At 40.0% G+C, this 27,713-nt stretch overlaps 1 protein-coding gene across 6 annotated transcripts; it reads left to right on the top strand.

Moving 5' to 3' along the window:
* Positions 1 to 132: 132 nt before the first annotated feature.
* On the top strand, positions 133 to 21,845 carry ZFAND4 (zinc finger AN1-type containing 4). Of its 6 annotated transcripts, none has more exons than XM_046943084.1 (10): positions 133 to 223; positions 810 to 1,099; positions 8,405 to 8,480; positions 8,576 to 8,643; positions 10,104 to 10,290; positions 13,120 to 13,267; positions 14,112 to 15,290; positions 15,832 to 15,886; positions 18,642 to 18,759; positions 20,956 to 21,845. In XM_046943084.1, exons 2-10 carry the CDS (start codon positions 916 to 918, stop codon positions 21,089 to 21,091), a joined length of 2,151 nt encoding a protein of 716 aa, XP_046799040.1. In that variant the 5' UTR covers positions 133 to 223; positions 810 to 915; the 3' UTR covers positions 21,092 to 21,845. The 6 variants fall into 6 exon arrangements, with proteins under 6 accessions (XP_046799040.1, XP_015143932.2, XP_015143931.2 ...); XM_015288446.4 differs by having other exon boundaries at positions 133 to 300; positions 18,645 to 18,759; XM_015288445.4 differs by having other exon boundaries at positions 133 to 300.
* Positions 21,846 to 27,713: the final 5,868 nt, after the last annotated feature.

Genomic DNA, 27,713 nt, shown 5'->3' with positions numbered 1-27,713 from the left:
CAACAAGTAGCACCAGCCCTGACGGCGCCGCGAGCCCCGCCCCCCAAGGGAGTTGATTGGCCGAGCCGTCGGGCCCGGCCGCTTCATTGGTCCGTGGGAGAACTCCCGCCGGGGATGTCATAAAGGCGAGATAGGCGCGGAGGCTGTCGGGCTGCGAGCGGCGGTGCGGGAGGTCTCCGCTGCCCCCTCCCGCCGGCGGCGGCTCCTCCCCCCGCTGCACGAGGTACGCCGGGCGGAGGAGGGCCACGCCGCGCCTCCTCCCGTCTCCCCGTAGCCCCCGAGCGGGCCCGGCGGCGGCAGGTAGGTTGGCACCCTGCCCTCCGTCTCCGCTGCGCGGGTGCCGCTCTTCTGCCTTCCCTCCTCCGGTCCCCCTGGAGCGCTGCGGTGAAAGGGAGTACGTGTCCCCCGGGGGCGGGCGTGGTGAGGCCGCCCTGAGGCGCGGGGGCGGCGGCGGACAGCGGCGGGCAGCTGCTCCCTCTTCTTTGTCTGCGAGAGCCCCGCTCCCCCGCCCCGCCGCGGGGCCTCCGGGCCCGGACGAGTGCCGCGGTTCCCCCGGCGCTGAGCCCACTCCGTGCGGTTGGGCTGCGAGGGGTCGGGCTGTCCGGGCGTTCGGGAGAGCAAACCGTAAACGAGCGGGTAGCAAAAGATCCTGAAATGCTGCCTGACGCCGGAGTCCTGGAGCAGACGCGGTTCCCTGCGCGACCTAGATGCTAATTTCCCAGCTGTTATCTGCTGTTTTGTTTTTCTTTTGAAATAAATGGGAACGGCTGTACCCAGACGTTGTTAGGCTGTGCTTGTTTGCTTTATAGGTGGCCGTTCCCAACATGAGCAGCGATACACCACACCTGTCCCCAGGGCTGGGAGCAGGACGCGGCTTTCTGGCAGAGCTTCCTACCGAGTTGTGAGTCCTTTGTCATGGCCAACAAGAAGGAGCCTCCTTTCTTCAATGAGGATAACATGGGGCCTTTTCACTACAAACTTCCCTTCTATGAAACCATGGAGCTCTTCATTGAAACGCTCACAGGAACGTGCTTCGAGCTGCGCGTTTCGCCCTTTGAGACTGTGATTTCCGTGAAAGCAAAGATTCAGAGGCTGGAAGGTACCGTTCTCTTTTGTTTCAGCTTAAACTCCATCACTTCAGAGGAAGTCTTGTTTCACAGATTACTCGTTCAGTTGTACGTGTAAGCTGGATGTTCAACTTGTGGGTTAGGTTCTGGGGTTGTTTTTTCTTTATTTTTCCTATCAGTTTGTATCATAGGCTTCACTGGAATGGTTTTTTTCTTATTCTTTTTTTTCTAATGTGTGTGTCAGTGATAATTTGTAAGATATCTGTGGCAAATCACTAATTTTCTTAATTGTATGGGATAACCTTTTTGGCGTTCAGCGTGTTGTCTGACATAGAAGTCCCTTGTTAGTCGGTGAGGGTTCTCAAAGCAGGGGCTGTCAGGAGTCTTGCAGTATGTTTGTATTGCGGCTCTGAGCTCACTTCAGTCTGGGTGCTGCAGCTGTTTCCTCTTAGGTTGGTTGGGTTATGGCAGTTCCATTTGTCTGATACCACAGTCAAAAGGGTAACTGCTGCGCAGGCCAGCTGCAAGGACAGCATGAGGCTGCTGGTGGGAGTTCTGAGTAGGTGAGAGCTTTTGTGGTGGTGGCAGTCTGGCTGAAGTGCTGCTTTGCAATGCGATGAACTTTGCAAAGTGATAACCTTTAATTTACGAGGTTGGTGTGATGCTAATGGAAGGGGAAAATGTGCGCTGGGTCAGTTCCCTCTCCCCTTCCTGCATGGAAGAATGCAATTCGAAATACCTCTGTATCAGTACTCTTGCTGCTTTGCAGTATTACATGCTTGCACTTCATAGTCCTTACAGAACTGTGTAGCTGCATAAACTGACAGTACAGCAGTTTCTAATTTCAAGACAAGAGATCCTCTTTCCCCTGTATACCTGTCCACGTTTTTCATTCGTCTGCCTGCGTATAACCCACCTGGGAGATGTAATGTGATGCTTGAATCGAGGATACTCTTCTCTCTTTATGGAAATCCATGCTAATGAGGTAAAGCAGAAGCATTGCGACAATAAGGGTGACTTTTGGCTAGTGAGGTCATAGCAATAAGGATGCCTTTTGGCTAATAGGGTTACATACGAGAAGCTCCGCCATGCACGTAACTAGAGATTTACATCACCGTAGCTGAATTAGTGTAGCTACGTGGACATTGTTTTGTTGCCTGTAGTAGATGTTAATTAAACATGAGTCAGAGTATGTGTTGAGGAGCTTCTGGAGGCTAGAGGTGAAATGTGCAAATGATTTATTTATTTATTTAACTTCTTTGAAGATTATAGTGATAAAAAAAGGTGTGAGCAGATAAGAAGGCAGACTGTTGAGACACTACAGATGAAGGCAAGGGCTTTAAAGGGTGCATGAAGAGACCAGTGGAAAATGCGAGGAAGAAAAACTTGAATTTCTTGTCCATAATAGAAGACTGCAGCTCGGCACACTGAATTATATTTACAGCCTATTGTTGTAGGCTGGTTATGCCCAACTTAAAGGTGTCATAATTTCTTATAAGAAGAGTGCAGCACTTACCAGAAATTGGTCTTGTATGTTGTACATTCTATGACAGTGATGATTTAGGTGCTCGCTGTATTCACTTAATAATTTGGTTCTTACAATCAGATGCTTTAGTACCCAGAACGTAGTTAAAAGATCTGTAACTTCCTAGTCAATATGAGTTGCAGAGGGGGTAGAGGAAACTGGTTATGTATGCAAGTGCATAGGGGACAGACACAATGACAAATCAGTTTTGTGCTGCAGTCCAGGCTACTATCATATGTTTTGAAAAACAAACAAAAAATAAACAAAAGGAGAGAACATCAGCTTTTCAGCAATGAAGTTTCTGTTGTAAAGCAAAAGTTCAGGCAATGAATCACTGAGGTGGAGGGAGAATTGTAAAGTAATTTTGTGGTTATGGTCTGGCATGGGAAGCAGAAAGTTGGTGTTTTTTTGTTTTTTTTTTGTTTTTTTCAGCAGCTATTTTTTGTTTTTTTATTATTGTATCATTTCAACTTCCATGGAGTGTGAACAACTCCTGGTTAAGCAGCGTATGTGTCTGGAGAATGCTCCTACGCTGCTAGGAGACTCTACAGGTCCCTCAGAGGGTGTGTTGTCTCAGTAGGCTGATGCATGCATTGAGGATGATGGTACATAAGAATACAAAAGTAAGATATGGAAAAATGATTTGTTTTGCTACCTGACATCTCCAAGTACAAAATCTAGAATCATATCAGAATTTAACAGATTTGGTAAATTGTCATCAGCCCCTCCAGTTCTAAGAGGCTAATAGTAAAAGCTAAGTCAATAAGTAACTTCTGTCAAAAACTAGACTGTCAATAGCTGTCGACTGTAATAAGAAGGGATAGCATGGATGACATGTAAGGGATTCTGAAATACTTCTGATACTGTTTGTCATCTTGGTACCTCTTTAGCAAGCTGATGTGTAAAGGGTTTGTTTAGACAGCTGCAATAGACGTTGGTACCCTACTAAAAAGAGCTCCGGATCTCAGCTGCCTCATTCTAGTTAGCTTTAATCAGTGAATGTGGATTAAAATGCATTAATGGATTCTAGCACATCTAAAATTTCTGTGCACGTCAGCTTGTAAATTGGAGTTGGCTGTGTTTTTGGATCAGATCCAGGCATGTGTCTGAAACATGTCCCACGTAAAGCAAGCACGCACTATCAAAACTTCAATTTGTTCTAATAATGGCTTTGCATCCGCTTCAGATAAATTATCTCTAGCGTCGGATTCACTGAAGGAGCTTTAAGTGTTACGCTGGAGAAGAACTATCTCCCTTTGTCTCTGCTGGTAGTGTAAAAGCCAGAATACTCTCAGCCAGCAGCTGTTTGTGGTGTTGTCTCTTTGGCTTACTTACGGATATTTAGATCTTCAAGTCAGACCACGTGTTGATGGTCGGGGGTAGGACGGTACCTAAGTTTCAAAATGATGTAAAGGACTGAGGTTTAACACATTGCTGGTGCTTAAAAATAGCAGGATTTCACTAAAAGAGCAACTAGCATTTATTTTAAAGGATAAACATTGGCCATGTCCTCAAGAGATCTTCTTGCTTCCTCCATTGCACAAGTCTTTGTGGCTGTTGGGCTGGGCGAGGTTTAGTATTGTTCACTCAGAACCACGTCTTATTATATTTAGGTTTATAGAAGGAACGTTCAGACGGTGCACTCTTTGTAGTAATTAATTGTTTGGTCTGTAAAAGAATTGTAGATAATACACAAAACTATGTACACTAATGTAGGTTACTATCATATAAATGAAGACTGGTGACTTTGATTGTTACGGAAACATCACCCGATGCTGTAAGTTGGTGTGAACCTTTGCAGCTCTTCCCTAGTGTAGGCAGTTCAGGGGGCAGAATGGAGGCTGTCAGCCCCTCCTCTGTAAGCAGGAGCAAAAAGTAAATGTTAAGGAACTCTGCAACAATTTGAACATGGGATGAAAGATGAGTACATTGCGTTTGAACTTTGAGTTTAAAATATTTGTCTTCCTAAACATAGTAACATCCTACCTACCACATAAAATAAAGGATGCTTTAAAATCTGTAGGGCTTTTTTAGGGTCAAACCGCATCAGTTTTTTGAGCCTCCTTTCTGTGCCAGAAAGAGTAAGGAAGTGAACTCTAAGAGTGTGTCTTGAATGGCTGATTCAGAGGCAGCATCAAATCCCTCCTTCCCTTTTCCATGCCCCCATTGTCACTATTTTAATAGGTCATCTTGTTTGTTGAAATGGCTACAGATGCGTTGACAGGCTGAAGAAACTTCTGTCTTCCTACAGCATCACCTGGCTTGCCCACTTGCTTTTGAGCACTGAGCTTTTGCTCATTGCCCTATTTTCCTCTCTTCTTAGTACTGACTTACAGCAGAGCAGCGATGCAGTCATGCGCTGCTTAAGGAGGAGGGGATAGTAGATGAGTATCTTGTAGTTCTCGTTATTGTTGCCAATTCTATGTACTGAACCCACATGCAGATGTCTTTTTAAGGAAGATTTGCTATAATCAAAGAATCATAGAATTCCCTAGGTTAAAAAGGACCATAGTGATCATCTAGTTTCAATCCCCCTGCTATGTGCGGGATCACATACCACTAGACCAGGCTGCCCAGAGCCACATCCAGCGTGGCCTTGAATGCATCCAGGGATGGGGCATCCACAGTCAGCTGGTGCTTAGCTTCTTGCACATAAAAACCTATAAACCATATAGCATTTAATTTGTGTATACATGCAGAATTCTTAGAAAGCAGCATGAAAGGGAATTAACAATAAATACTTGTCTATTTCCCATTATACCGGAGTATAGTGTTTTTATCTGTTCAGTTGATCAAAAATACATTGTCATTGTTAAATGAACAAAAGCATGCTTCACAGCAGTGCTGCTAGTTGGTAGCCAGCCATTTTAACGCTCTCTCAGTTTATCAGAGTAATTGGAAATTGGTCCTTGGAGGCTGCTGAAACCATAACAAATGCAGACCGTAATGACTGTTTGTGATCAGGAGACTCCAAAACAACAAAGGAAAGGACTTGACTGCAGACTTGCTGGCTCTTGCTGGCTCATTCTCGTTTTGCTTGTGCTGTAGATTTGAAACTTAACCAGTAGCCAGTTATTAAATAGCTGGCAGGATAATAGCTATTATGTTGGTCTACTGTGTGAGTACATCTGGTCTCATAAATGGCTTGTGTACTTCAGATAATAAAGGACTTGTTCTGACTACCTTCCAAGTGCAGCAGAGTTGTGTTGGTCATTCATAAAAGAAAAGCTGTAGTGGAAGAAGCAAATTGTCATCTGCTCTGAAGCGTTAAAAAAAGCAATGATAGTTCCACCAAAATGTAATCAGTCTTCTACATGGGAGCATCTGCTTAGCTTGTTGAATCTACTTGGGCTTTTGACAGAATTTGGCCCCATTTTCCTCTTTGCTGTTGATGAGTGTTGGTGGCTTCATGCCCTTTCTCCAGCTTAAGAAGGGGCTGCTTTATTGACTTTCTGCCCCAACTTGCCAAACACTGTCACAAGCCTTGAGAAGCTGAGTGCTGGTGCCAAAACAACTGAAAGACTCTGATCTTTGCATTCCCCTCTCACCAGATGTATTTTTAGAAATCTGTGTGGTATAGCTAGTTATACCTCCTTTTAAATATCTGAGCGTGTAAATGAGCAACAAATGACCTGATCTGACACTAAAGTGACCAAGAATGAAAATATGCAATCAGGTTGCTTTAACCTTTTGGAGAATATATTTATAGGTTTTGCTTTCTAATCTAAGGAACAGCGTTTAGACCTTTTTCAGCAAGTAGTTCTTGGCCTCCATGGGTTTCTTTTTAATCAGGAATTTCAGGAGTGCACTGTGGAATCTTAAATACTGATTTCACCGGGTACATTCAACAGAAGTACTTCCTTTTGATGCTTATGGAAAGATTTATTTATTTTCAAAGGCAGAAAAGAAAGCTGTTCATCTCCCCAGTAGCCTCACTGTTTCTGGTGGCCAGAGATGTCATCCTCTCTTAACTGTCCTGACTTGTACTATCCAAAAGTTGGAAGGAGGTAGCATTCTATAAGAAATGTATGAAGACCTCAGGCCGTACCAGCTTATGCTTACTCTCTTCAACATGTTTCATGCCTATATCTAAATGAATTGGTTGTGCAGGCAAAAAGAAACAAAGGTGATCTTCATGTAGACTGGCTGTTAAGTAAGTGTGCCAAGTACTTGTTTGTTATTTCTTTTAACAAAAAAACAGTACTAAATCTGTGCCAGAACTTGAGTTGAAAAATGAGTGTTGCTAGACAATAGTATTAAAGCATTCTGATGGTCTAGAAGAACACCTAAAGAAGGGAAAAGTTTGCAGGAGGAATTTCATTGTATTGTACTTATGAGCTTCTGGTTTCCCTATCAAGTGACGATAAAACATCTTTATAGTTGTTAGCACTGTAAGAGAGCTGTCACCAGTTACTCTAATGCAACCTCATCTTAGCTGTGAGTAACACAGAATATCACAGAATTCATCTGTAATAAATAATTCAGTACCTCTGTAGTTAGTTTTATCCTGTTTTTCGTGTCAGTAGACAGAAAGCGCGGAGGTACAGATAAGAGGGGGAAAAAAAACAACCTTCCCTCTACTGATGACTAGAAAAGAGCATGTATTCTACAAAGTGTGAAGCAACTGAATGCTTTTACAGACCTACTGAATCATAGAATCACAGAATGGCCTGGGTTGAAAAGGACCACAATGATCATCTCATTTCAACCCCCCTGCTATGTGCAGGGTTGCCAACCACTAGACCAGGCTGCCCAGAGCCACATCCAGCGTGGCCTTGGATGAATCCAGAGATGGGGCACCCACAACCTCCTTGGGCACCTGTTCCAGTGCGTCACCACCCTCTGTCTGGAAAAACTTCCTCCTAATATCTAACCTAAACCTCCCCTGTCTCAGTTTAAAACCATTCCCCCTCAGTTCTATCACTATCCACCCTCATAAACAGCCATTCCACCTCCTGTCTATATGCTCCCTGCAAGTACTGGAAGGCCACAATGAGGTCTCCCCAGAGCCTTCTCTTCTCCAAGCTACACAAGCCCAGTTCCCTCAACCTTTCTTCATAGGAGAGGTGCTCCAGCCCTCTGATCATCTTTGTGACCCTCCTCTGGACCCGCTTGAAGAGCTCCACATCCTTCCTGTACTGGGGTCTCCAGGCCTGGGTGCAGTACTCCAGATGGAGCCTCACAAGAGCTGAGTGGGGGGGGCAATCACCTCCATGTCCCTGCTGACCACCCCTTTTTTAATACAGCCCAAACACAGTTGGCCTTCTGGGCTGCAAGCACACACTGCTGGCTCATGTCCAGCACTTAGCCTAATTGAACCTCAGTAGGTTTTCATGGGCCCACTTCTCCAGCCTGTCTAGGTCCCTCTGGATGGCTTCTGTTCCTTCCAGTGTATCGACTGCACTGCTCAGCTTGGTGTCATCTGCAAACTTGCTGAGGGTGCACTTGATGACATTGTCTATGTCATTGATGAAGATGTTGGAGAGCGCCAGGCCGAAGACCGACCCCTGAGGGACACCACTTGTGACTGGCCTCCACCCTGACACAGAACCATTGATCACAACCCTGAACCAAGAGGTTGAGCACCTTGCGTGAGCGCAGGCCTGCTGGAAACATTGCCTTCATTCATAATAACTATTCAGTAGGTTGGGTATCATGACTGAGGGCTGCTCAAGTATCTGTCCTTGTCCTGCTTGCTTCCTTCTCTTGTGATCTCCTTTCATATCTCTTATCCTTGTACACCCACATTCTTCAAAAAGCAAAACTCCCCAAAAGCCCTCTCATCAAATTTAATCTTTTTTTCTCCCATTAGGTATTCCTATCTCTCAGCAGCACTTAATTTGGAATAATGTGGAACTGAAAGATGACTATTGTTTGAATGATTATAAGTAAGTATAGAATAGAATTGTGATGAATGTTTCTAAGTGATTATTAGCATAGACAATAGAGAAGGCTACAAAAATTCATTTATTGTTATTTACAGCATTTCAGAAGGCTGCACTCTGAAGTTAGTTCTGGCTATGCGAGGTGGACCTATTAACACTAGAAGAGGTAGGTGCTAACTTTGTTATAATGGCTTAATGTAGCAAATAAAATCTGTGAACAGCTACTCTTAACTATTTCAGGCAAGCAGACTTCAGTTCCCAATTAATTGGAAAATACTTGGTAAAAGTATCTGTCTGTTTTTTTTTCCTTAGTGTAACAAATGCACATCTCTTTTAATTTTGTTTGCCCTTAGTTAAGGAGTATCTTTGTACAGCATCATCAAGTCTTAAAGTCAACAATTCTTCAGGAAAGAAAGCAGCGCTACTGTAATGTCATTGCTTAATAAGAAATGGGTATTGCTTTAGCTTTGGTTATGTGATCATCCATACAGGAACGAAAGTGGAGAAACCCATTAATAATTTTCACTGGGAAAACGCTCAGCGTGTCTTTTACGCTGTGAATTCCAATTGTAAACTGAACTGAGCTCTCAGAGGTGATGAAAACATTGCACCTAACATTTGAGTGCTTTTATGTAATGAAGCCTCAGTTGTAATGCTGTTCTAAGTATAGTTTACCAGAGATACTTTTTGTAAAACAAGGTGTATTTGCATTGTAAGCTTAACTGAATTAACATTTTAGGTTGTATTACTGTGGGAGAATTATGTTAGTCTTTGTTCTAAAAGAATTCAGTACCTTAAGAGGCCTGATTGTCACCTGGCAGCAGCTGACAGTTGGGTGATTTGAGCTACGACAAGTTTTCTGTACACATTTAGCTGTTCCTCCTGAAGGATCTCCTGATTGCCGTACTGAGTGCTCTTAGTAAAAGAATCCAGGGGTCTGCTGCCTTAATGGAAGAAACACAGCTAGGGTGTTACTTTTTACCATTTAAAATTGAACGAAACTACATTTTTCTTCTGTTTCTGTAGTGATAGAATTACCCAAATTGAGGCTGTTTTAAAAAAACAAAAAAAAAAGTTACTCCAGTAATTTTATTTTGGACCCATTCTTCTCACTCACCTCTAAAACATTTAAAAATTATTTTTATTGGTTAACTTTTTTTTTTCTTCTTGTATCTGTCAGAAAATCTGAGAGTGGAGCAGTTTAGAGTACCTAAACTCTAAAGAGTACCTCTGGAATGGATTTTAAATTATCATTAGTGAACAAACAGGTTTTCAGAGGATAGATTATTTAAACAGTAGACATATAGTAGTTAACATCTCAACTAGTTTATTTCCAAAACCTGTTGTTTCTTAGACTTTGCTTGCTAATAAAGAATTCACTGAAATGTAGAGTTGTAAATCTGGCATATTTAAGCATATGACTTGAATCTATAGAGTGCTATTTGCAGAACAGCAAGAAAGTTTAAAAGAGACTGTTTGAATCTTTGGTGTTGTCTTCCAGTCGATGGACTTGCTGGAAAAGCTTCTGTATTGTACTTGTATTTAGGCATGGTCTGAAAATACAGTGTGATTGCCAGAAGTTGAAATCGTTTGGTTTTATTCTAGATTTTTTTTTTCTCTTCATAGTTCCTGTAGAAGACCCTATAAGGGAAATAGCTGAATACATGGATCCCAGCAGAGATGAGATCTGGGAGAAAGGACCATCTAACAAACAAGTTACCTTCTTAGTATATCGAGAAGGAGATCAGTTGAATTTCTTCCGTGTAGTAGACCGAGGAGATGGTACTTTGACCCCCTTGTCTGAATCGTTGAGGTAAAGTTGTTTTTAATTTTTATGTGGCATCCTCATCTTGAAGAATAATGTTACTTTCAATTTTATTTGTCAAAAGAATATCTCGGAATATTGGAATAATTGTGCACAAAGGGCTGCCAAAATGCTCTGAGTGGTTGACCTGACTACACAGTATGGCTCTGTGGTCAATGATCATGCTGACTGTTGTCTATCTTTGTGTGTCAGTAAAGTGAGATAATGCTGACCGTGTACTTGAGGCAGTTCTTGACGTTCTAGCCCCCTTTGTCAAAGGCAGTTTTACACAAGAGAGAATCAACCTGGCAATAAGGATATTAAAAGCTTCCATTAATTAAAAAAAAAAAAAAAACCGACTACAGTTTTTTTACAGTTACTACAGTTTTTCTTTTACACTTAAAGGCATTTGTTTAGTCTTACAAAAATTTGTCTTCAGTGTAAATCTTCTTTTCTATATGGAAATGACTTGTGCAAGTGATTAGGCAGGAAGATAAATGATTGTCAATGTAAACAGTTTGCCTCAAGTTTTAGAGAAACTTTTTATTTTTTTCATTCTTTTTAGAAAAAAAAAGAAAACTGAAATAATTATTAATAGAGCCGACCTTTGAACGTAACTTGACCTCGGTTTAGCTAATGTTGAAACACCAGACTTATCTTAGAATCAAAGTAGTGATATTAACAAAGGAGTTAGACTGTCAATTCAGCTACTATTTCATAGTAAACAGACTTCTGGTCTGACTCTTTTTCTGACACTATCAAAATTGCTGAAGTGTATATTAGAAAAAATATTACTTTGTCTTTACTGGTGCTTTGGGGTAGGCTTTTTAATCCTCTTAAAAAATTAATATTTGTACTTTTGTTTAAAAAAAAAAAAGTTGTACTGTTGTAAAGACAAGCTGCATTTTCTCCAAGACTAAGGTTTGCACTGTTTGAGTTAGCTATTCTTTTCACTGTTTGCAAAGTGAAACCAAGGTTGCATTTCTCACATTTGAATATTTAGTGGCTGCAGTTTAGAAATAAGGCATTGTTTTAGGTTTTGTTTAATTGCTCTTCAGATTGCTTTGCTTTACCTGCATTTAATTGTTAAGACTTGTCAAAGTGTAAGCATGGTAGTTGTCTCTGGTATTAAAAGAAAATACCTGAAGTTGTGGAGGAGAGCTGACAGTGTTTTAACAATATACTGATCATCTTTGAAGCACACATTTTGTAAGCAAAAACTCAAGGATGTTGACACCAATGGAAAAAGTCAGTTGAAAAATGGGCTTGAAGTATAATGAAGAACAAATCTCCCCGTCCCACTTTTATAGCTTTATGTTCCCATTAAAGGAAAAACTCCTGTATTAGTCTTTTGTTTTGGTTTGGTTTTTGGTGGGCTTTTTTTGTCTCTATTTAGTCAGAAAATGGAGGAGAAGAAAAAAAAAAACAACTCTTTTTACTTAGCAAGGGGGGAGGTGAAGCATGGGACTGTTACATTCCTCTTCTTTCTATGCTTACCTTGAAGGAGTTCAGGAAGTTCAGAGGAAGTTGAGAAAGTTCAGAGAATGGTTTTGAGTTGATGACTTAAATCTTTGCAGATTTAAAATTCTGAGATGATTATGTAGTGTTGAATCTTTACCAGGAGAGGTATGTAATGTGCGTGCCGACCATCCCTGTACACAGCTGTTCAGTGTCTGGTAAGAAATGACTGGACTATTCTTCTGACTTGTTTTGAATCTGCTCTTAAAGTTCTGTCTCCCGGCTGTGTCACTTTGTGAATTTTGCTACGTTTTAGGAAAAGGATTGGAAAAGTCAGTACAAAAACAATGGCTCTTTACTAAATTCAGATTTACAAGAGTCAGAAAAGGTGCCAGCTTTGGTACTGGGTTTTGGTACTGACTTGCCCTTTAGTTGTTTCTTGGTCTCTTTTGGAGAGAAGAAATTTTTGTTTGATAGAATAAAGCATTCTTATGAACACAAGGGACTCACCAGATTGTCACAATTTCTAGATGTTGACAGCCTAATGGAAGAATTAAAACACTCTTTAAAAAGTATTATGTATGAGATTGAAAAGGCATCAGTTTGTAATGAACAGACACTCATAATGATTCTTTTATTTATCTGTCAAATGTTGGATATGTGTTAGTGACTAATGCTTCCTAGGAAAATAATTTTCCTAGGAAAAATAATGCTTCCTATTAATGAAATGTTGAATTTTTGCATTCTGTTGGAATACAAATGGGAAAAATACAGCGTGAACTTCCAGTAACTACTGAATTAAACTCTAGCAATTCTAATCTGTATATTTTTTTCCGAATGTGAGACTCTTTAGAAACCTAAACTGATCCTTTTTTATTTTTTTTTTATTTTGAAAAGGAGAAATAGAGTATCACATCCACATGGGTGACCCCTCCATTTCCATTTATGGTGAGAACACCCCTCAGGATGGATAGAAATTTGGACTTTCCTTCCATGCCAGTGTCTGGTTAATTGGAAAACTGATCAGCTTGTTGTCTGAGTCACACTGTTAACAGCTCTGGCCATACCTTCAGGAGACACTTGTGGAACTGGATATTGCCTCTGTGGGGAAAAATATATAGTGAGTGTAAACCATCTGTATATGGTATAACAACTTCCCAGAAGTGGGACTGTGTACTGGTTTCAGCGTCATCATTTTTGTGAGCACTCTAATAAGGAATGCTTATGTTCTAAAATAATGGGTTTGAAATGTTTTTGCATAGTTTTTCATAATGCTTTGTCAACAGATCAACTGCGGATTTGACTTTCTAGTTGTGAGAATACATTGGAAACAATTAAGTTGGTTAGAGGTGAAAACAAAGTTTCTTTTATTATTTTCAGTGGTGGTTCAGTTTATAACTTATACGCTGATGATGAAGATGAGACAGAGGCATCACCTTCTGGCCAACAGATTATTGAAAATTCAATTACTATGAATAAAATGAAACTACTCAAGGCGAAGATGGAGAACATGAATTTAAGTAAAAAGGTGAAAGTGTGACTTAAATTCTTCTATGATCAAATAGTTTGCACTCAGCCAGTATGGGCTTTTTAGAAAAACAGATTAGATACTTTGCTGTCTGTGGAAGTAGAGTGATAAAGGGTATATGATTTATTATCTGTTGTTTTAAAAAAAATGAACAGTAACACGTAAATGTTCTTCCCTGGGGCATCAGCTTCCCTTGGATCTACCTTTCAGTATTCGAAGAATTCACTGCTTGTCCTGGATGTATTTATGTTGTTTTTGTGGTGGTTGTTTTGTTTTTCTTCTGATACTTTAGGTAATGTTGTTTTCCAGCACTCTTCCAGTAGAGAAAGAGCCATGTTTAACTTAATTGGAACATATTTCTAATTCCAAATAAGAATTACTGTAACTAAGAGTCCTGTAGAGTTAAATATGAGAACAAGATTGCCTAGCAGATCAGGCTGGTATTCAGGAGATCTGGATTAGTAAAATTATTTAATTATTTAAAATTAATTAGTTCCCTAGATGTAAAATGAAGATATACCTTTCCTTTCTTTTTTTTTTTTTTTGTCTGAGACTCTGTGGATAACTTCACTTATTAAAAGAAAATATATTTGCTTATAAAACTTCCCTTTTCTTATGGCTCTGACATATGGCCTTTTTTGTTCTTGCTATACTGATGTTTGTGTGTAGTCTAGGTAGTTAGTAGCAGGTGAGAGAGTAGTTTGAATGATATGATGGGTGTTTTCTGGCCTTATGCTGTCAGAATTCCTCAGAATATGATCTCAGCCAGGTCTCTGATTGCCTCCATAATTCAGATACTAACTGTTGTTGGTTTTGTTTTTGCCTGTTTGTTTGTTTTTAATAGCCTAAAAAAACTGTCAAGGTGAAACCTCGTCCTCCAACAGCTCCTCGACCATCCAATGGCTCAGTGGCTGCTCGTCACCGGTTTTTGAGAGTGCTCCCTCATATCGGACAGTCCTGCCTACCTCCTTCTGGGAATTCATATCCTTCAGAGTCTTCCCAAAACGCACTTACAGCATTGGCTTCTTTGGCCACTACTGGTAGAACAATGCCGTCCCCGGCTAATGACTTTCTTAAGGAAGACGACACTTGGCAGAGCAATTCTTGGTCTCAGTCAGTTAGTAGCATCAGGCTACCACCGAAAATATCTCGTGTTGAACTAGAAAATGCAAAAGTACCTACAAATACTATTTTGACTCCTGTTTCATCTCTGCCTGCGAATTTGGAAGAAGTGTCTGAAAATGCGACTTCGGCAACTGAGGAAGATTCTGTTTTGTATCCAAATCTAACAAATGTAGAACTGTATGGAACAGAAGAAAAACTTCTGTCGGAAACAGATACTTTTGCTTTGTTTACAGAAGCAAACACCACTGAACAGTGTAGCGAGATATATGACACAGGGAAGGTGAACCCAGAACTTGAACTCTCTGATGGAAATGAAGAATCTAAGGTTATAGAACAGCACAAAAAACCTATAAGTAAAGTACTGAGCACTGCAGCGATGGGAACTGGACTTCTCAGTACTCGTCAATTAAGTCCTCAGAAAAGTATGCTTTTGTCACCTCTTTGGTATTCATCACAAGTGGCACATCATGGTTCTCTGAAACCACAAACACAGCCCAAGTGCTTTGAGTCTTGTAACTTGAGATCTACCGCCTCACCAGACACGCTCCGATCTTTGGAATTCCATAGTATAGCAGATTCCTCTTTTTCTAGGACTGCTAGATTTCATAGCATGAAACTAGATTCGCTTAGCAAAAGGCCTGATAGAATTGCTAAAGCAGAAACTAGAGACATTACAGATGTGGCTAACAAGGCATCCAAAGAACCTGCGAGTTCTGTAAATAACTTAGGATTTCTGGCTTCGCTGGCCCGAAGTGCAAGCAGGGAAAGTTTACAGAGTTCTTGTGGGACTGGCAGGTTTCGGACTTCTGGTATTGCACTACCTGCAAACCTTCAGAGTTTTCATGAAGAAAGCTTTAGGAAAACTGCTCCTCCAAATGAAGCTGCTGAATATATCCTAGTGAGTACTAATACTTCCAGAGAAATTGGATTTTTCCTGTCTTTCCGGCACTGACATTATGAAAGCTCTTAACTTGTTTCTGTCTGCATCTATTTTCTAAATTCCTTTTTGTATCTTAGCTGTGTGTTTATCTAAATGGGTCCTAGAAGTAATTGGTTGTTTAGTTCACAGTTGAAACTATTAGTTATTGTAATGATAGAATTATGACTGTTTGAAGTGTCATCTGATTTCTGCTCCTCACTAATTGCACTTATTCCAGAATTCTCCCTGTGAATGGTACCATATGTTCCTAGCTTCAGATCTCCAGTGTACTGTGTTGTTTTGGTGTGTTGTGAAATACAGGGAGACTATTAAAATTCAAGTCAGTCATTCTAAGTAAGGCACTTTATAGTGTACTTTTTTTTTGTACAGAAGTCTTGGACTGTTTTTGTAGGTACTCTGTTACAACATTGGTTTCAAACAGGCTGATACCAGGCTGCCTAATCTTTCATTTAATTTCCATCTGCTAGTAATTTCCTTGTGGAAATTTTTTTTTTTTTAGTCTGCGCATGGGCTTGGAATGAATGGAAGTAATGCAGCTGTAGGAAAAAGAGTAGGTAAGTAATGTAACTTAAATAATAATTGAAGATGACTCTTTAATCTTTCCTGGTCTATCACGTGTTTAGAGAAGAAAAATCATATCTTTGTGAAGTATACATCCTTCAAAGTTTTTGCTGTGTTACATTTCTGTAGTGTATTGTAACCTTTAATATTTTAAGCAATTCTTTTAACATACAAATATCATCCTGATCTTGGGTAGATAAAACTGTGACTCTGAATGAGTCCTGCACATAATCTTTAGGTATAAATACGATTTTCTACTCTGAAGTTTCCAAAAGACTAGTCCTCTGAATACTTCTGTGTATACTAGAATTAGAGGGACTGTTTTGATTAGTAGCATTGTCTTTAGGACTGCAGCCTAAGCCAAAAAGATTTGGCAAAAGGAAAGCAAGGAGGACATGGATGCTGAAGATCGCTGATAGCACGCTGATTTCCTCTAGTTTTTGTGACAAGCATTGATCTTCCTACTCTAGTCTAGGTAAATGTAGCACTCTTAATGCTTGGCATCTACTGAAAGTGGGTGTTGTTAACCTAAATATGAATATTTGATGTAATTAATTCTCTCAGGAGGAATGTATTTGTCTAGAGGAGCACTCTTAAAAAGCTCTTAAACCATGTGAGTTGGTCTCTAGCCTGAAGCAGCCAGGCTATGCACTAAGAAAAGAGTAGAAGAATGATCGTGAGCCTAGACTGCAAAGCAATTCATGGGATAGATATATCTCCTGCCTCTTTGCTTGGCCAGGACAATAATTGTCCTGACTGTGTTCAAATGCTCATTTAAGAAAAGATAACATACTTGCTAAATCTTGATTTTTTTTGTCTTTTATTCCTTCCTCACTGTGCATATATAAAATGGCTAAACACAGTGGTTTGCTTCCATATCTTCCTAAAAAACGGTTTTCAGCTCATTTTATAGTGTCAACAGATTAGTATTGGCTTTAGGTGTTGCAGACTTTGTTTTGATGGTAAGAAAACCATCCTAGTCAATGAGAACCTTGCTTTCTTGAGGTGGTGAAGGTGTGATGGTCTGATAATTCCCAGAGCTGAACCAAAAGCCCAAAGAAAGTGCCTAAGGCCCATAGGCAGTTCCAAGAGGTCTGACTTACTGCAGTTTTTTCTGAAGATGGTGAGCTAACACATTTGGTAAAGATTCTCAGCACAATCAACTTTTTTCTTCATGTCTTTGAGTTGCAATTTGCAGGCTTTCTCTTCTCTCTTTATGATCTTAGGGAAAGAGAGGGGCATGTGTTCCAGAATGCTATGTTTCAGTACAGAGAATGAGCTAGAAGAAAACATCAGAAAAAAGTTATGCAATGATGTAAGGGCAAAAGCTGTGAAACTAGCTTGTGCCTTCTTGTCACAACTGGGGTGCAGCTTAGACTTGATAGTGAATGTTAATAAATATTTGTCCATAACAACTCTATGGCAACAGAGACAAGTCTGCATGATGGGGAAGCCTACCTTTCTATCATTTACTCCATTTTGGATGCAGCTGTGATGAATAGACTCCTTTGGTTTGTTATATCAAGCAAAGGTGTATTTTCCAAAAGGTTTCAGACATGAGAAAGACACAGTGGGTGTCATATTATGCATCCCCTTGGGAGAAAGGTAATGATCAGTTCTTTAACTAGCCAAAGGACAGATTCCTATTTTATTTAAGGCCTTGATTTTATGCAGTTATTTCGTGTTACAACAGCCACTGTAAGGGCTGATGTACTGTTTTTCTGTTTATGTGTGGTTCACAGTGAGGAATGTTTTCAAGCTCTTTTTCCCAAACTACGCTAACTGATGCTTCTGGAATAGTATGCTTTTAGATAATGAAATGGGTGGTAGTGATAAACATTGCCTGGATGTTTCTGTTCTTAGATGATGGTAGGATGATAGCACTGATTGGTAGATAGGACCTCAACGTATAGTGATGACCTGGTGTTAACTATTGCATGTAGCCACAGTATCTCAGCTGAGAAATAACTTGTGATTAGCAGTGCACTTCAGAAAGACCACTTCTCAGCTCATGAGGTCATTGTTTTCAGGAGAGCACCCTGATAATATAGTGATACAACCACTGAAATGTGTTTGAGAGAATGTGTTGCTCGCTTTCTATATCCCAGCATATGGTAAGCATGCGTAAGTAAAAGCTTGCTTCTGCAGAAAGAGAAAAGATTGCTTTTATGTGCTTTCCAGTTACGAGGCAAGTAAAATGTGTTTTCAAGTACTTAAGTCTAAGGAACATCCACAAAGTGTCTTATGAAGCTACATAGTTAATCATGTACTTTTATTGCAGTTTTTATGTACCGGCAAGATTGTTAAATGCTGCTATATTTATTTGGTAAACTTGAGTTATTAGCTATCGCATATCTATATGATGTGTAGCTGAATGTTAAATTGATTCTTGAAAAGCCATCTTGTGTAGTGCTTTTCCAATTGCACTATGTATTTTCATTTTGCATTTGGGAATAGCATTAGTAAATTTGATTTTTTTTTCTGTAACTAGTTATATGAATTTTTAACAGATGTAAAATAATAATCTATCAAAGTCATGCATTGCACTGCCCCTTCCAAAGGTGTTCGTAGGCTTGAGATGTGTTCTCTGTTTTGTCTTCTGTGTTTTTACTCTCTGTTTGGGCTTGAGGGTCCCACTTGAGGTATCCTAAGAAATGGAAAATAAATCTGGATTTTGGAAGTTAACTTCAACTTGTTTGTGATCAGGAATAAGTAAAATTGTCTTCGCTGTCTCTCTACCTCTGAAAGCAGGTGAAGCAACCCATCTTCCACCTGTGAATGGCTCAATTCAAGCAAAAAAGAAAATTGCAAAGTATTGCTTTCTCTGTGGCAAGAAAACTGGATTGGCAACCAGCTATGAGTGCAGGTAGGCATGGTGTGTAACTGGCTGTTTAAGGTAAATAAGTGGGATAACCAAGAGGTTTTCTGCGCTGCATTCACTAAAACCTAACATGTCAAAAGACAACTTTCAAAGAAGTTGAAAGAGTTGTTTCAATTCTCAGATCAGCAAAACTCCAAGAAATAAAGTTCAGAAATATTGTACATGCTTTGCTGTGGAGGATTATGTTCTGCTAGGAAAATAAAGAAATGCAAGGTATCTTGTAATAGAGAAGACTGACGTGGACTTACTACAGACTTACGCTCTGCAAAGTGTATTAGTAATAATTATAGCATGAGCAACTTGAGGAAAAGCATTTTTTTCTGCTACAATTTAAGAGAATCTCCCTCGGCTCTGGCCCTATTATAACACATCTGCATTGTTTGTTTGCTTCTTAAGAATTTCTCTTTGACAGCTTTTTAATTCCTACACGTGTAATATTTCTTGTAAAAATTCAGTCATTTTTGAACACCTAAAGCACTTCAAAAGCAGAATGCTAGAGTGCTGGTCCTGCAAGTCACAACTTGCTGACAGCATAATGAGACTCGGTGGTGGTGACTAGGAACTTTAAAACAAACAAACAAAAAAAAAACAACAACAAAAAAAAGAACCCTGTTGTGTTTTTCTCCAAATATTCTTGATATCATTTGCTGTAAACAAGCAAAGGCTAGAAGCTGCTGCACTAAGTGCTGTGTTTGAAGTTGATTGGAGTTCATGCCAGTCAGCAGTAAAATGAACAAGACTTTGGCCACTGGGGAATTCTGATGGGAAGTTTCAGGGAGAGAAACTACTTCCTTACTGACTCTTCAGTCACTAAGAAGTTTTGAAACATGTTTTGGCTGTTGCACAATTTTTCTACTGAGTCAAGAGATGGAAGCTCTTCTAGAAGTAACTAAGCTGCTTGCTTAAGGTTAGAAATGAAGCTCAGAAAAAGGGGAAAAATTGTACATCGCCAACCGTGTGACCTCTTACTAGAATGGAACATCAACCTAATAGAGAATACACACTGGTGATTACAGAGGAACAAAAGGAGAACAGAACTGTTACTAGGCAGGAAAGTCTCAGGAATGGCTGCAGAGTTTGTTCTGAACCCAGATAGTTAGGGAGAGGAGTACAGTCATGAGATGGTAATGCTCAATCTGTTTAAAGAGCATTCTGTTTTTAAATGATGCCGTTGCTGTGCAGTCAAGAAGCAATTTAATCAAGTGCTTTAAGCAACAGGATGGAAATGGCCACAAACTGAAGCACAGAAAGTTGTGATAAATGTGGGTAAGAACTTCTTCACAGTAAGGGTGACAGAGCACTGGAACAGGCTGCCCAGAGATGTAGTGGAGTCTCCTTCTCTGGAGACATTTGAGACCTACCTGGATGCCTACCTATGCAGCCTGGTCTAGGGAGCCTGCTTTGGCAGGGGCATTGGACTAGATGATCTCTAGAGGTCCCTTCCAGCCCCAACAGTTCTGTGTTTCTGTGATGCTAATATTGGTCTCCAAGCACTTTTTCAGATTAGGTACATGCATAGCTTCCTTTTTCTTTTTTCCCAGTAAGCATGTTGAGCTGTCAAGGGGAAAATACTAATTTTAACTCATTGAATTTGCAACTGATTCGGGAAATAAGCATACTTAACTTCCTATATGACTGTCTGTGTTTCCTGCAGTTTGCCCATCTATCATCTCTACAGCTGACTAAATTGTTAATAACTAATTTCATTTTATGCCAGGCAGAAATCACATGCTGAACTAAGTAGTTACTTTACTGATTACAATGATGTGGCGTTTTTTAATTGAAATGTATGGTGTGGCTTAGACCTGATGCCATTATTTTAGTTCTATGGATTTGTCCTCTGGATTCTACCTACTAATGTTGTGTAAGATCTTTAAAATGAAATAAAAGAGATCAAAACCCATCATTCTTAACTTATGTATTTGTGATCCTTTCTAGCTGATTTCAGGAGTACTGAGATGGCTTAAATTCCCAGCTGAAGAGAGTGTTGGGTCAAAACTGCAGCATTCAGTGACAAAAAAAATGTCATTTTGATTACCAGTTAATGTTATCAGTCAAAGATGGCTAGAATCCAAGCAATCATGTCAAGTAAACAAGACATGATTAAGTCAAAGGATTCCCAGCTTGTCAGAGTTAAAAGCTTCTAAAAGCTTGTAACTTCTAATATTCTTGATTCTTCAGATGTGGAAACAACTTCTGTGCAACTCACCGCTATGCAGAGACTCACACCTGCACCTACGACTATAAGAGTGCAGGGAGAAGGTATTTACAGGAGACCAATCCCGTCGTTAGTGCACCAAAGCTTCCCAAAATCTAATGTGGTTGTGCTGCATGTGGCCATTCTGCCATTGAAGAGTTGTCTTTCATTGAGAGAAGCACTTGCTTAAACTGCAAAATTTTGCCATGCTCCACATCTGAGGATTTGCCAAGTATCAAAAGCACACAAGGATGCATCCTATCGAAGAATAATGTGAACACTACTGCAGTTACAACTTTTCTTCTTTAGTGAATGAAAAGTTACTTTTTAAAAACTTACACTATGATTTAACTGTTACTGCACGTCTTGTGTTGTGTTTTATATTTGGAGAAGGTATTTCACTAGACAAGTCTTTTAAAGATGCACTTTACTAACTTAATTTACAGTATAACCAGACTGAGGGGGTGTTGTAATGAGGGCGTCATGTAATGTCTTCTGTAGTCTTGCATTTTTTGTCCATTGCGTGGTATCTAAGTTATTTCACTGGGAAGATCCTCCTCCCTTCCCATTTTTCAGACTGCCTGTTTGGAGCAAGGCAGTAGTGTACTCTGCCCCCCATTCCATTCAGATCGGTATTCATACACTGTGTCCATTCTGAAAATAACATCATGTTAATCACATTTTCTTAAAATAATTCTGTTTATATTACAAATTTGTTTTTAAATAGAAAATCCCACTTGATGATATATAAGGAACGACTTATTTTACCTTTTTTTGTAATCCTAGATTTTTTTTTTTTTAAGACTTCACAGCTTGGTTTGTTAAGATGTTGAATGCTGTTACTGCAAGAAATTCTAATAAACATTAAATTTTATTCTGGCTTCTGATCTTATAGATGCACAAAATGACTGCCTATCTTAGAGCATGTTCCTAAATTAAACTTTGGGCCTTGGGAGTGGGGAGGAGGGGGTTTTTTTATGTTTTCAGAAGCACTGGCTCATCTCTGTTGCTACTGAAGTTGGTGGCAAAATTGCCACACTTCATTAGAAGTAATGTGACCGAGACTGTACTTAAAATAAACATCCTGGATGTGGTAGCAAAGGCAAAATGGGTATTCAATGACTGTGGTTTTAACCTGGAGCCTTTATCGCCTCCTGCTGATACTGTACAAAAGGCAAATTCAGTAGTTACTTGCATGAGACACCCTTTAATGAACATGTAGCTACGTCAGGAAGCAATACTTGGAGCCTTACCTGCTGGAGCCTTACTCCTGTCTGGAGTCTTTACAAGTTTATGTTGCTCACGATGCTCCGGTATGAATCTCTACATTGCATCTACACCTTTAAATGTCGCAGTCCCTTTCTTACTAGATTCCAGAAGTACTTCATTGGTTTTGGTGTTAAAATTGTCTATGCTGCTTTGCGAACAGTAGCATCTGATGAGCACAGCAGGTACAGGTTGGGCTGGTAACAGAAAGAAGATCAGTGAAACAAAGAGAAGTAATGAGAAGAACTCTCACCCTTGGAGAAAATCCTTCCCACGTGGTCTGCTGGCAGTTTCTTCCTTTGGGATTTTCAGAGAGCGATGTCCTTGGAATACAGGTTTCACATTCATTCCTCTGGGCAGTCATGGTAAGGTGGTTGTTCTGTATGTGATCTCTGGACCTCTTCTTCTTAGATAAAGGTGCACTGGAAATGAAGGACTGCATGTAGTTTTTGTTCTCTCCAACGCAGTATTTGATGCTGAAGGAAAAGGCCAAGAAACTGGGCACACGTGGGAGTGTTTTCCCAGCAGTTATGACTCGGCAGCTTCAAGACAGACATGTTGTTCCTTTGTAGGTACAGCAGATCTCTGATAGGAAGTGGAATTAAAGTAATATAAGCTGTCATCACTTAATCTGATATTGCTCAAGTGTAATTGTCGGTTATTTTTTTGGTAGTGCATTAGAGTGACCAAACTCAAGTTTTACTGAGGGTTCTCAACTGAGTCAGATCTTGGTTGCGACCCTCCCTTTTAGCATACACACGATTACTTCCCGTGGTGTATAATCATACTTACAGGTTATTCTGACACTGTATTTTCTGGAAAGTTCCATGGTTATAGTTTCTCATAATTTTTGTTATACCTTGTTTTGATCATGTCTCATACAGGGGTTTTTTGGGGCAGAAATCTTCCGGTTTTGTTCTGGTCTACAGTACTGTATTACAGGCACTCTTCTTTTTCAACCGGTAGTACAGCCCTAAGAGCAGTTAGGTCTGTAATTAACAGTTTTATTTGCTGATTTGTGTCACCAGGTTTTACCGAATCCCGCATTAGGCTGTGCTATGAATTAATTACTGTTTACTGTGTAAACTAAAACCTAAATGGTTTGGTTTTCTGAATATCACTCGGTGTTCCGTGGCGCTGTAGACAACCATTTAGCTTTGTGTGTTTGCTCATGTAATTAGATCGTATCATAAAGCTTTTAGCTGATAGAAGTTTAGCAGTGACTTTGCGTGCTTCTCTACCTTCCTTTCATTTTTTTTTTTCTTTAACTGGGGGACCTGTGAGACATAACCAGACTGGGCTCTTGCTGAACCACCTCCAGGATTCTCGTATCAAATTGGTAAGCTTCCCGGAGCTGTCAGAAGCATTTAAGCATTTCTGGATCTTGAATGAAAGACTTCCTTTTTTTTTATTTCCTGAAATCTCCCATGGTGATAAAAATCTGTCTAATTGCAACTCCTATCTCTATTCAGCTGGCATTCTCTTGGGATGTAATTGCAGGGGTGCCTCTGCTAACAATCTTGTCACAGACAAGGTTGGAACTGCTAATGTTTTATGTTAGGCAAATGAAGTATTTCTAGCTTTCTTAGACATGATGAATTGGGCCTCTTTTCAAGTGCTTCCAACATTTGTAATGGGGCACCATCTCCTGGGAGCGATCAGTGGGCTTGGTGTGGCTTGTACCTGCGGGGATTTGCTTTCACCTGTTGCCTTTGTGTTGGGGAAGGCTTTTCTTATTTTATGCAACTTGGATTCATCTTGAAATGCATTTGATGTTTTCCCGAGTTAGTAGTGAGCCACAGTTACTCATTTGAGAATGTTCTTGTGACTAAGGAAGTCACGTACAGCTGCGGGACAGTTGCAGGAGCCTTCACTGCTTGCACAAGGTAGTTCTTCACCTTTTAGTTTGGGCTGAGCTTGCAATGTTTGCAGTGGATGTGCAGTGTGAAGGGGGGGGGGGGAGAGGAAGTGGAAGAAAGTTATTGCTTTACTGTGGTTATTGTCCTGTTTAAGATTATTGGGTATTAAAATCAGAAGATGTTCTCCATAGAAAGATGAACTTAGGCTGTTCCCTGTGCAGCAGGTGTGATTAGAGCCACTGGGATTTTGTAGGCAGTGATGCTTTGTTCTTAATTTAGAAAACTGCAGTTCTTCACTTCCTCTGCTGAGTTTTCCCAAGTCTCCTCTTTTCTTTAGCTCTATTTAGTTCCTATATTAGATTTTATTTTCCTAACGTTGCTTGAGTACCACTGAACGTTACAAGTGTATCTGTATATAAGTAAAGGGATATCCCTTTTCATAGTATTAGTTTTGATTCTCCTTTTCCATACCCACGCTGAAAAAATCCAGAAGTGAAAGGTTTTTCATGCAAAACTCTACAGTTAGTCAGAAATGCTTTTCCATCCATGTTGCTCTGAAACATAGAATTCAGAATAGTTGTGTTTCAGCCATGGGGCGTTATTTCCTCATGGGTGAAACACAGATTCCTTAATCAGCAGGCTGTCTTAGAAAAGTATTACAGCGAGGTGGTCTTTGTCATCCCAGCCCCATTGCTCTGTGTACAGTAGGGTGGATGCTTGCCTTGTGCCTCCACCACACACTTGGTCACCAGGAGATGTTGTGTTTTCAGCTCTTCTGTGTTTCAGTCTTGGTGGTCCTAGTCTTTTTAATCAGAGTGAGTCTGTAAATAAGCCAGTATATTTGGTTTTTATCAGTCATGTCAGTGCAACACCATTTTATTCCTCTGTGTTTTTATGGCTACTGCGTACGTATCATGGAAAATATTTTGGCTTAGGTAATTGTTTACCTTTCCCATTAAAGAGTTCTTTAGAAAAGAAAAGCAAAAAACTTGCATCAGCAGCTATTTAATAGCACATCTGCAGAAGTCTGCAGAAAAGAGGAAGCTGCTATTTCCAGGGTTGCTCTTTGTCATCATCAGTGCAGTTCGGGTTAATCTGTTGGAACTCTGCTAATTTGAGGGTAATCTGGGCTGGGAATGAGACATCTGTTTTCTTTATTCCTCAGTATCTCACTGGAATGAAGTAGTAATTTAATCTTTCCCAGAAATAATTATAAGCATGCAAACGAGCAGTGTCTAGCGTGCTAGTCTGCGGTAAACTTTCCTCAGAAAAGAAGTGAGGGCTTTCTGGCATAGAGCACACTGCTGCCTTTCTGTCTGAAGCTGCAGAAGGGAGACACCAGGGGGCACTGGAGACATTTCAGAATGGGGAACGTTTTTGTTTTGCCCGATGAGTTTCACGAAGAAAAGCATACATAAGAAAAGCACTGCTTTTTTATGATCCTCGTTCAGCACACCCTCAGCAGCCTGAGGAGGGTACCTTGCATTGGCCTAATTCCAGAGTGTTCCAGAAGTGCTCTGAAACGAATGAAAGAATGCCACCAAAATGTGCTTGAATGCTCTTTTTTTAACGGTGAAAACTATTACATGAACTTACACGTTTCTCCCCAGTACACCTACAAGTGTAAATTTTGGCAGTGTCTGCTAGCTGAGTTATGCAGGGCGCTGTATGTGTAATTGAAAATAGTACCTGTCCCTGTGATTTCATTTGATAGGGAGATATCTCATATCCAACAGCAATATTTAAGAATAAGAAAGGATAAATTCAGTGGTATATGAGGAGTGCACACCAGAAACTGCTCAGGCGAGCTCTGACTACCCCTTGCTATGTGTTGTCTCTGGCCTTGCAATCAGGAAGTTGTATATGACTTCAACAGGAGTTGTTTTCAGTTCTTTTTAATCCAGTCTTCATACGGCTGTGCATGTCTACATAACGATTATGAATTCTAATCACAACTAGATGGTGAATGGTTAATGAAATTAGGTGTTCTATCTGGCATCAGAAATTCAAAACAATACATAATTACTAAAAGAATATGATTTGCATGGTATGTGATTAAGAGTGTTAATGAGTTGAGAATAAAAATGCTGGGGTTTTCTTAAGAAGAAAAATCAAGGATTTCAAAACAGCCTCTTCGTTTTCCTCTCTGTTTCATTACATATGATTGAAAACTAAGTGTTTTTTTATCTCCATAAACTTTATTTGGAGACAGTCTTTTAATTTAACCTGGATCAAAGCTTTTTGAATGCTATATATATACATACATATAGCATTCAATATATAATATATATAATAATGTATATTATATATATATATATATTTTTTTTTTTTTTGCATTAAGCTAAATTTGTCCTTAATATTGAGTGCTGAAACTGTTGCCCTTAATGGGCCATATTTGGGCTATAATAGGAATGGTTTCTATAAATTCCCATGCTGGCCGATGCAAGGGTACTACACAGAGATGTATAATGAAATGTCTGTGGTTTAAAATGTGGTTTTGAAATTGAGAGTTGGACCTTGCCAATCATCTTAGGTAGTTTGCTTCAGTGGGAACAGAAGACGCATCAAAATAGATGGAGTCAGCTTGACATCGCTCCAGCCTGGGTCTGTATCAAAGAATAGAAGGTAACACACACACTTTGGAAGAAGGTTCAAGAATTCTTCAGTTACCAAATGTGCAAGAACCTGTTTTCAGTGCTGGATCTTACCTCCTGTGCTAGCGACTGCTCTGAATTGTGAAGAACTGTCTGTGTGTGCGGTGTGATATTAATTTGGAGGCCTGTAAATGTCTGAAACTATTTTTGAATCTTGTTAGATTCATAATCTCAATACTAATTATGTGTAGCGTGAAAAGCATTTTCTTTCACTGCAGTTTTGAATTTCCTACCTTTTTTTTCTTTTAATTGAATTAAATTCGGGCTCGTGTTACGAGAATGGGAAAGCAGCAGCTCCTAAATCAATTTCTTCTGTTTGTATCACATCTCCTCTTGTTTGTCTTTTTTTATGGTACCATTTGTCTCTCTTTGTTGTTCTGCTGCCTTGATTTGTATTCACTGTCCTCTGCATCTTCTCTGATTTTGCAATATACTTTCAGAAATCCTTCTGTCTACTTCAGTTTCCCAGTGCCCGTTTTCCTGTCTTGTCTACGAAGCTTTAGGTTGCTCGTGGTAGTGACTGTCACCTACTAGATACTGGCACAATGGAAACTTCATAAAACATAATTCAAATAATATCTGGTAAAACAGGAAGTTTACCCGGAGTTCTTCAGGGAGGGGTCTTATAGAAATGCTTAGTATCGGTCTATTATTTCTGGATAGAACAAGATGTAAATACCACAGCAGTATTAGGAGAGAATGTAGGCAAGTAAGAGGAACATCTAGCTGAGATCAGCACCATAACTGTGCTTATGAGGAAGATGATGTCTGGATTTTGTTGCACAGAAACAGGCTGCCTATTTTTATTCCTTCACCACATGCATGTGCTGGATGCACGTGATCTTTATGGCAGCGGGAGAGCTGAATCTGAAAACGACTGTGGAGAGGCTCAGCAAGGACAAATGTCTTTCCACTGCACGGTCAAGGTTGGGGGGGGTGAGCTGGCATAACTTTCTATGCCCC

This window comes from Gallus gallus, chromosome 6 (assembly GCF_016699485.2).
Source record: "Gallus gallus isolate bGalGal1 chromosome 6, bGalGal1.mat.broiler.GRCg7b, whole genome shotgun sequence".
Taxonomy (NCBI): domain Eukaryota; kingdom Metazoa; phylum Chordata; class Aves; order Galliformes; family Phasianidae; genus Gallus; species Gallus gallus.
The sequence above is the reverse complement of the archived record's forward strand: the minus strand, read 5'-3'. Positions and strand labels throughout refer to the sequence as shown.

Coding starts and splice junctions, on each gene's coding strand:
- ZFAND4 (XM_046943084.1), top strand. CDS start 916: ATGGCCAACAAGAAGGAGCCTCCTTTCTTCAATGAGGATAACATGGGG. Junction 10,291..13,119: donor CCCTTGTCTGAATCGTTGAG/GTAAAGTTGTTT, acceptor TATTATTTTCAG/TGGTGGTTCAGTTTATAACT. Junction 13,268..14,111: donor ACATGAATTTAAGTAAAAAG/GTGAAAGTGTGA, acceptor TGTTTTTAATAG/CCTAAAAAAACTGTCAAGGT.